Raw genomic sequence first — 10,062 nt, forward strand, 5'->3', positions numbered from 1 at the left:
GCCCCAATGCACAACGAAATGAAATGCTGCCCAGTCCAGTGCCAGTCCCATGACCAGTTGTAGATCAGACTGTGTACTCCATAGGGTTTTCACTGGCTGATTTTTTAGAAGTAGGTCACCAGGCCTTTCTTCCTACTCTGTCTTTGTCTGGAAACTCCACTGAAACACTTTCAGCATTGTTATGGACTTAACTGTGTCCCTCAAAAATATCTGTTGGAAATCCTAACCTCTATGCCTGTGGTTATAATCCCATTTGGGAATGAGTTGTCTTTGTTATGTTAATGAGAAAGGATTAGCGTAGGATGTGCTTTGAGTCAATCTCTTCTGAGACATAAAAGAGATTAAACAAGCTATTGAGGAAGCAGAGATAGGGGAAGAGAGATGCCAAGTCACATGAAGATTGCCCAGGAGCAGAAGCTCAAAAGAGACAAGGACCTTCCTCCAGAGCTGGCAGAAAGAGAAAGTCGTCCCTCACAGCCGGCACCCTGAATTCGGACTTCTAGCCTACTAAACTGTGAGAAAATAAACATCTGTTTGTTAAAGCCACCCACACGTGGTATTTCTGTTATAGCAGCACTAGCTAACTAAGACAAGCATCATAGCAACACACAAACCTCCACTGATAGACAGGTGGTGAGTGTGCATGAGATGCCTTGGCTGGGTATTGAACCCAGGTCTCCCATATGCAAGGTGAGAATTCTACCACTGAACCACCAATGCTCCCATGACAGCAATATGAGCCTTACTTACATTTAGCTTCTTGCTTTCAGGATCCCCTGATATGTTCTATGCCTCCAAAAAAAGGTCTAAGTCTTTGTCTAATAACATATGACATGGAATATAACAAAATATAGAATTCTTTGGATAGATTAAATAATAAATTTTGGTAGATATAAAAACCACAAAGTGAATTCAAGCTGCCAACCTTTAGGTTAGTAAAACCCCCCAAAAACACAAAAAAAACAAACCTGTTGCCGTCGAGTTGATTCCGACTCATTGTGACCTTAGAGGACAGAGTAGAACTGCCCCTTAGGGTTTCCAAGGAGCGGCTGGTAGATTCGAACTGCTGGCCTTTTGGTTAGCAGCCAAGCTCTTAGCTGCTGCACCACCAGGGCTCCTTAGGTTATTAGTTGAGTGCAAACTGTTTGTACCACCCAGGGACATTTACATGAAAGAATACGTATAAAAGAATACCTGTTCCAAATTGCACAAGAAAGCAAACAATTTTAGAGAAGGAATAGTCGTTCTGTCTGCTACAAAAACACGCCAGCAGACAGCCCCCAGAGATAACTACTCTGTCAGGTGAGGGTCATTCATGTGGTTTCCTTGGAGAGGATCCAACCCAATTGCACTGACCCAGGTGTTCTCTGGCTGAGGCCCCCGGGCGAGGTCACTCACCTGGTAGTGTACGAAGCGCATGTCTCGGGAGTACAGGGTGGCCGTCCACTGGCAGCCGGGGCTCAGGGGGATGGCTCTGGCCAGCTGCTCCAGCGTCCTCTGGTGGTGTGGGTAGAACTTGTGGGCCAGAGTCAGGTGGAGCTGCTTGGTGCAGGGTTTCACGGTGCAGTCTGTTAGATCAGAAGAACACATGGAGGCCAGAGCACCCTCACCTAAATGGTCACGGCTGCCCATCTGGGATCAGTAGCAGAAACAACGTTATACTCGGTGCCTGGGCCTCTACCCACTCCCTCCACTGCACTGCACTCCCTGGTCTCCGGCAAGGATGTGGCCCTGGACTTGGTGGCCTTTCTCACAGAGTTCACCCGATAAAAAGAGATGGTTAAAGACCTGCAGATTCTACAAGAAAGTAGGAAAGAGCAGGGAGAAGAGAAGTGGGTTTAAGGTCTTTAAAATCAGTTGCCGTCGAATCGATTTGACACACAGTGACCCCACGTGTGTCAGGGTAGAACTTTGCTCTACAGAGTTTTCAGTAGCTGATTTTCCGGAAGTAGATCGCCAGGCCTTTCTTCCCAGGCACTTCTGGGTAGATTCACGCCTCTAACCTCTAATGGTTATCAGCTGAGTGTATTAACCCCAGGGACTACTTTTAGGATCAAACCTCCCCTTATGTTTGGGCATACATTGTCTGACTTCCCTAACCTTTTGGCAAAGCCACTCTGGTACAGGAAGAGTCAAACAACTTGATTCTACTCCTGGTTGTGTAACTAAGTGCTGAGCCACCATGGTCAAGATACAGCAAAACTAGCCCTCAGTTCTTCAACAACAAAATGACCTCTGGTGGTCCTTCCCCTTGTTAATCTTTTTTTTTTTTTTAATTGTACTTTAGATGAAGGTTTACAGAACAAATAGTTTCTCATTAGCAGTACACATGTTGTTTTATGACAATGGTTAACAACCCCACGACATGTCAACACTCTCCCTTCTCAACCTTGGGTGCCCTATTACCAGCTTTCCTGTCCCCTCCTGCCTTCTTGTCCTTGTCCTTGGGCTGTGGTGCCCCATTAGTCTCGTTTTGTTTTATGGGGCTGTCTAATCTTTGGCTAAAGGGTGAACCTCGGGAGTGACTTCAGTACTGAGCTAAAAGGGTGTCCGAGGGCCATACTTTCAGGGTTTCTCCAGTCTCTGTCAGGCCAATAAGTCTGGTCTTTTTTTGTGTTAGAATTTTGTTCTACATTTTTCTCCAGGTCTGTCCGGGACCCTCTGTTGTTATCCCGGTCAGAGCAGTCAGTGGTGGTAGCCTCTTGTTAATCTTAATATTTAAAAGCTTATTAACCGGTCCAGGAGAACTATAAAACCATTTGCCATTGAGTCGACCCTGACTCATGGCAACCCCATGTGTGTCAGAGTAGAGCTGTGCTCCATGGGGTTTTCAATGGCTGATTTTTCAGAGGTAGATCACCAGGCCTTTCTTCCAAGGCACTTCCAGGTGGACATGAACTTCCAACCTTTTGGTTAGCAGCTGAGTGCTTTAACCGTTTGGGTCACCCAGGGTCTCCCACCTTATAAAAGGAGATGGTTAAAGACCTACAGGTTTATGAGGAAGTGGGGAAGAGGAGGGTGTAGAGATGTGGGTTTAGTGTCTTAAAAAATCCCGTTGCCGTCAAGTCGATTCTGACTCCTAGCACCCCTACAGGACAGAGTAGAACTGCCCCATAGGGTTTCCAAGGAGCGTCTGGTGGATTCTAACTGCCGACCTTTTGGTTAGCAGCCATAGCACTTAATCACTGTTAGTGTCTTTGGGGTCCACCAATTTGCAAGTTATTTGCTCAAACAAATGACTTAAATGTGCAAAGCCTGCACCCCCCAGCCTGCTACACAGCTTCCCCCTTCATTCTCTAGAGTGTGGAAATTACTCAGCAGCCTGGAGTCATAGGCTCGCGCTCCAGTTTAATGGTGTTTTGTTCAATTTTAGCGTCTCAGGAAGAAAACTCTAGAAGCAACTGAACGCTGTAGAAAGTAAAGCATCTCTAACATGTGGCTCACTCTGGTCAGTGGGGAAGTCCTTCAAGTGGTTAGCCCGTACTCCTGGGTGGCCTCTGTCACCACCTCCCCAGCTTCCTGCTGGCCCTATGCAGTGCCTCTGGAAACAGTGAGCAGGGCCGAGGGCGTCACCTGAGTGGCGGGGTCTGATTTCAGCCGGGCACAAAGTATTCTATGTTCTGGGAGGTGGTGTTTTTATGGAAACAGCGCAGACTTTGGTATCAGGTAGACCTGGCTTTAGACCTGGTTCTGCCCAGTTTGGCTAGGTCACCTGGATGAACATCTTGACCCAACTCAACCTCAGTTTCCCCAGCAGTGACATGCAGCTACTGACCACTGCCTGCTGGGACTGCCAAGACAGATTAATCCATTACTTTGTCATCTTGAGTATTCTCTCAATCAATACTAGCTCCCTGTCACCTCACTCTTGGGTAAGTTACTTACAAAACAGACACAAAGGATCTCTTCTGTTCTTAGGAAACGCCAAGGATGGTGCAAGCATACCTGGGGGGCCCAGTCTTGAGGCGCCCAGTCTTGGAGGCCCCACGGGGCTCTTCAGTCCTCCACACACACCTTTAGTAGCAACCTAGAGAAAGTCCAGGCCTCTAAGCAAGCGCTGAAGTGCTGGGGTGGGGTGGGGTGGAGTGTAAGCTGAAGTACAGAGTGTGTAGGTGGTGGGAAATTCCTTTCCTTACAAATGGGGGCAGGGACACGCTCGCCGTGTGAGTCAGCATGGCCTGGGAAAGACCCGTAGGGGTTGTCGTTGGAACTGTGACTGAGTCATGCTGACTTTTGAATGGGCTTTGTCTTCTTCTCTACAAGGTTCCATTCCCCTGTGTGTTTCAATGGGGAGGGCCAGCATGGTCAGAGGGCCTTACACACTCGTCCTAAGAGGGACACTCCCAGAGCTGAGTCTCGCCACTGTCACTGAGGGCAGGACCATCGTAGCCCCTCAGGGTCAGGCCAGGGGCACAGGTGGGAGGCGGGAGCAGGGCAGAACCCACTCAAGGTTGGGGAACAGACGTGAGGTCAAATCCAGCTCTTTCAGGAAGCGGGGCCAGTCATCATGAAACCCAGGCAGTGTGGACAAGACAAAACCAGGTTCAGATCTAGTTCCACCACTGACTGGTTAGGTGACCTTTGTCCTTCACAACCTCATTCTCCCCATCTGTAAAATGGGGCCCATAATACCCACCGAGGGGAGGAGGGGCGTGAAGAGTAAGTGATATGCTGTGGCTGCTCTGCCCTTTCAGAGGCGAGGGCATTAAACAGTGATCACTTAAACTCATATTTACACAGGGGAGACTCAGCCACATGCCACACAGAGATGTGGTAATTCTAGAGTTATCCAACGTTATGGATTGAATTGTGTTCCCCAAAAATATGTAGTAAAATCATGGTCCCTGTACCGGTGGATGTGATCCTGTTTGAGAGTAAGATTTTCTGTGTTATGTTAATGAGGTCATACCTGAGTACAGGGGGTCCTAAATCTAATCCTTTCTGAGTTAGAAAAAGAGCAGACTAGACACAGGGAGAAGATACCAGGTGAAGACAGACACACACGACAGATGCATCTACCAGCCCAGGAATGCCAAGAACTGCTGGCTGCTCCTAGAAGCTGAAATACACAAAGAAGCACCTTCTCCTACAGCCAAGCCCTAAATTTGGACTTCTGGCCTCCTGAACTGTGAGAAAATAGATTTCTGTTCTTTAAAGCCACCCACTTGTGTTATTTTTGTTATAGCAGCTCTAGGAGGCTAAGATATCCAGAAAATATAATCCACACAGACACCCAGACCCACTGAGCCAGCCTCCAAGTGGAAATCCAAGTGCACTGTCTGAGGACTGGGACAGACTAAACACTGGCAGGGCAGGGAGAGGACTTCTGACCAGGGTGGCCACGGCTCCTTCAAGTCGGACTCAGCAAATCATAACATTATTGAGCACTGTCTGTATGCAGGGACCATAGTGGGCTGGCCCCCCAAAAAGGCTGCACGGTTTATTGAAGAGCGAGATCTCACACCATTTGTAGATAAAGAAAAAAAACTGAGGGAGGAGAGAGGACTTGATCAAGGGCAACAATGGGCGCAAGCATCGCGACTGTGAGGATGGCCCTGGACCGGGCAGTGTTTTGTTCTGTTGTACATAGGGTCGCTTTGAGTCAGAATCGACTCAGTGGCACCTAACAACAATAAGAGCAACTAATAGAGACCAAGATAAAGTCAAACCTGGATCTTCCGATGTCAAGTCCAGAATTATTTCCACTAAACTCACATGTAGCCTTGGCCTCCGGACTAGGGCTGGTGCCTGGAGAAAAGGAATTTTGTGGATTCTCACAGTGAGTATAGATAGCTGTCATGGATTGAATTGTGTCCCCCAAAAATATGTGTATCAATTTGGCTGGGTCATGATTCCCAGTATTGTAGGATTGTGTACCATTTTGTAATCTAATGTGATTTCCTTATGTGTTGTAAACTCTACCACTATGATGTAATAAGATGGATTAGTGGCAGCTATACTGATGAGGTCTACAAGATTGGATAGTGTCTTAAGCCAATCTCTTTTAAGATATAAAAGAGAGAAGCGAGCAGAGAGACATGGGGACCTCATACCACCAGGAAAGCAGTGCCGGGAGCAGAGCATGTCCTTTGGATCTGAGGTTCCTGCGCAAAGAAGCTCCCAGACCAAGGGAAGATTGATAACATAGACCTTCCTCCAGAGCCAACAAAGTGTTCCCCTGGAGCTGACACTCTGAATTTGGATTTGTAACCTAGTAGACTGTGAGAGAATAAACTTCTCTTTGTTAAAGCCATCCACGTGTGGTACTTCTGTTAGAGCAGCACTCGATGACTAAGACAACAGCCTTTCCCCCAAGAAATTAAGGTGAGAAGACTAAGCTCGTACCCTCCAATATTAAAATAAACCTACTTAAAAAACCGGTTGTCCTTAAGTCAATTTCAACTCATGGTGACCCCTTGTGTGTCAGAGTAGAACTGTGCTCCAGAGGGGTTTCAATGACTTAGTTTTTGGAAGTAGATTGCCAGGCCTTTCTTCAGAGGGACCTCAGGGTGAACTCGAACCGCCAATCTTTCAGTTAGCAGTCAAGCATGTTAACTGTTTGCACCAGCCGGGGACTCCAAATCAACTTAAGAGTCATGTTTCACACATAGTGCTGACCTCGTGGGGAGAGATGTCCATTGGGTATGGGGTTGGGGGAGGTGCTGACCCCTCTGCATGCACACCTGCATGTAACCCTCCCCATTTCCATGTATCCACACAAACACTCATGCTTGATGCGTGGAACACCCCTCTGTGACAGTTTCCCAGGCAGCTGGAATATAGCTAAGCGTTTTTGAAAAACCACATCAATAGAAGAAGGCCATTCTCACTTAAAGAAAAGACCCTGTTGGTTCTCAGAAACTTTTTATTCGCTTACATTTTGGAAGACATGGCTCGTTTGAAGTGGCTCATTGAGGAGGATGTAGTTACATTATTCAGCCTCAGGTTAAGGCATGTCCAAGTAACTGGCTGAAGAGTGAGGAAGTCACCAGTTGTCCAGCCCTAGCAGCCTTAAAGAGTAGCCTGGACCCTTTGCTTCCGGAATCCACTCACTGCATTGAAGTTGGGTGAGACTAGCCCCAAAGGAATCACTCACCCGTTAGCTGATCCATGAGGGTGCACTTGGCGGGGACTGCCTACCTGCTAAGACAGACGCTTCGGTGGCAAATGACATGGCGAACTCCCGGATGATGTCTGCGGAGCTGTCATGGATGAAGAAGCCGAGGTAGCTGACGGAGGAGTGGAGAACCAGAGGAATCACGGAGGGGAAGGAGCCCAGGATCCGGTCCCCAGCTCTCTTTAGAGCCTCGTATAGACATTCCACTTTATGGTCTTCACACTAAGAGACAGAGAAGGTGCTTTCTCATCTCTGGGTAGGAAATCATGTATTTATTTAATAAATACAAATTATAGAGCAACCCAAGTGAGACTCTTTCCTGTTCAAAATGCTAGAATTTTTCTATAACTATCTCTGTTGTTAGTTGATGTCGAGTTGGCGCTGACTCCTGGTGACCCCATGTACAACAAAATGAAATGTTGCCCAGGTTTGCACCATGTTCACGATTGTTAATGTGCTCCAGTCCATGGTTGTGGCCACTGTCTATTTTGAGTGCCTTCCAACCTAGGGGGCTCATCTTCCAACACTCTATCCAATAATATTCTCTTATGATCCAAAGGGTTTTCATTGGCTAATTTTCAGAAGTAGATAGCCAGGCCTTTCTTCCTAGTCTGTCTTAGTCTGGAAGCTCCGATGAAACTTATCCACCATAGGTGACCCTGCTGGTATTTGAAGTACCGGTGACGTAGCTTCTGGCATCCCAGCAACCTAGAAGCCACCACAGTAGTACACACTGACAGATGGGTGGTAGATGACTACATCTAGTACTTGGGTATTTGGGGTTGTGGATTTGTTCTATTCCTGGTACTCAGTTACTTAGACAATTCAGATAAAATTGTTTCCTGAGTAGAATATCCTTTAAGTGTTCACATTGGAAACCCCCTTGCCGCTTTAACTACATCCTCTTCCTCCAAATTATGCTAATTCAACCCTGCCTCACATCTTGAGTTAATTTCCCTTCTCTATTCCATTGGCCTATAGCTCTGCTTCGAATTTCATTATTCGCCTTCTGGAAGTTTCCAGTAGACTCTGTGACTGCCACGGAGGTGCCTGCTCAGAGCCTACAGTGAGGACTGTAGTCAGCAGACACCCCCAGCCTGACTGCGGGGCTCAGAGACCAAGCAGGCGGCGCAGCAAAGGCAGGCTGTTGTTCCCCGATGATGTGGCACCCTTCTAATGCAGCCGGAATGTTCTGCAGGCTGGGACGCCCCCGCCTGTCCTCTTTCCTCCCCGTCTCCTTTCACGGGTATCAGACCCACGTTGCCGTCTGAGCTCTCCCTGCCCCTTCCTTCCTTTTCCTCTTTTATCCTTCATGGGTGTGTCCCCAGATACATCTCCACACCTTTCCCTCTGCCATGGTATCTGTTCTCAGACAACCGTGAACCAGCCCAGACTCTGACTGTCCCCCTGCTCTCTCACTGCACCTCGCACCCTCTGATTCATCATGCTTCCTGACGGGGTCCTCGTGTGCCACCTTTGCCCCAAGCAGCAGGAGCTTGCTCTGAGTCTAAGAATTCAGTCTCATCTTCTCAGCCAGACCTCCCAGGCCCAGGGACTGGCCCAGCATGCCTCGCCCACCTGATCCCCACTCCCCTCTCCCACTCCTGTCTTCAGCTGGAGGGGCGACCACCTCCCATGCCCAGGCCACTCCTGGGCTTTGAAAGCCTTCCTCAACTCTGGTGAAAACCCAGACACACCTCCCGCAGCAGGCAACGGGCCCAGCCTTTCTCTTCCCAGTCATGTGGCTCTCCTCTGAATTGCCCGCAGCGCCTCTCCGTCTCTGAAGTACAAAGCCACAGGATGGCGTTTACTGTACAGTCTCATCTCCCCTCTAGCCCAGGGGCTCCCTATGTTCTTCCTGGCCTGTCTCATCTTTGTAGTCCCGGGGTGCCTAGGAAAACGCATGTGCACGGCTGGTGCTCAACACACAGCGCAGCCTGAGTGACTCTCTGCTCACGAATCCATCCACACTGTACTTTTGGTCTCTGATGTGTCATTTGCCAGCACAGAGTCATATTATGAGCGTAGGTGTAATCGCCAGCACTACCTGGTGGCTGACATTTTCATTGTACAGTATCAAAGATGTAAAGTGAATCTCTATTACACTCTTTTCCCAGAAAGAGGCCCTCAGCTAACTAAGACGGGGCTGGTGGGGGAGGCAGTTACCACAAAAGAAGGGAGTTGGGGGACCGTATTTGTGTGTGTGTGTGTCTGTATTAGCATATGTCTGTGCGTGTCTCTCTGTGTATCTGGGTGTGTGTCTCCATGTGTCTGTGCATGTGGTATGTGTGTACATGTCTCTGCGTGTACGTGTGTGTGTACACGTGTGCACGTGTGTCCATGTGCCATGTGTCTCTGTATGTGCATGCGTGTCCTTGTGTGTAGGTGTGTCTCTGTATGTATATGTCTCTGTGTGTCTCTGTACGTGTATGTCTCTGTGTGTATGTGTGTGTGTGCATATGTGTCCTTCTGTGTATGTGTGTGTATCTCTGTGTGCATGTGTGTCTCTGTGCATGCATGCGTGTCCTAGTGTGTATGTGTCTGTGCATATGTGTCCTTCTGTGTATGTGTGTGTATCTCTGTGTGCATGTGTGTCTCTGTGCATGCATGCGTGTCCTAGTGTGTATGTGTCTGTGCATATGTGTCCTTCTGTGTATGTGTGTGTATCTCTGTGTGCATGTGTGTCTCTGTGTGTGCATACATGTCCTTGTGTGTATGTGTGTGCATCTCTGTGTGCATGTGTGTCTCTGTGTGTGCATACATGTCCCTGTGTGTATGGGTGTGTCTGTCTGTGTGTGTCTGTCTGTGTGTGCATGTGTCCTTGTGTGTATGTGTGTGTGCATGTGGGTATGTGTGTGCATGTGTGTCCGTGTCCATGTGTCTCTCTGTGTGTATGTGTGTGTCTCTGTGTGTGCATGTGTGTCCCTCTGTGTCTGTGTGTGCAT

General features: G+C 48.3%; 1 protein-coding gene and 1 non-coding gene across 3 annotated transcripts in view; both read right to left on the reverse strand.

The window, feature by feature from the left end:
- UBASH3A (ubiquitin associated and SH3 domain containing A) overlaps positions 1 to 10,062 on the reverse strand; it is an 82,837-nt gene that overhangs the window by 48,596 nt on the left and 24,179 nt on the right. For both annotated transcript variants that reach the window (XM_004384811.2, XM_023739092.1), the window contains 2 exons: positions 7,141 to 7,339; positions 1,399 to 1,568 (listed from right to left, as the gene is read on the reverse strand). In XM_004384811.2, coding sequence (XP_004384868.1) covers positions 1,399 to 1,568; positions 7,141 to 7,339 — 369 coding nt within the window. The remainder of the gene's footprint in view (positions 1 to 1,398; positions 1,569 to 7,140; positions 7,340 to 10,062) is intronic.
- On the reverse strand, positions 650 to 720 carry TRNAA-UGC (transfer RNA alanine (anticodon UGC)). The gene has a single exon. It is a non-coding gene; the product is annotated as a tRNA-Ala (tRNA).

The sequence above is a fragment of the Trichechus manatus genome, unplaced genomic scaffold, assembly GCF_000243295.1.
Source record: "Trichechus manatus latirostris isolate Lorelei unplaced genomic scaffold, TriManLat1.0 scaffold00128, whole genome shotgun sequence".
Taxonomy (NCBI): Eukaryota; Metazoa; Chordata; class Mammalia; order Sirenia; family Trichechidae; genus Trichechus; species Trichechus manatus.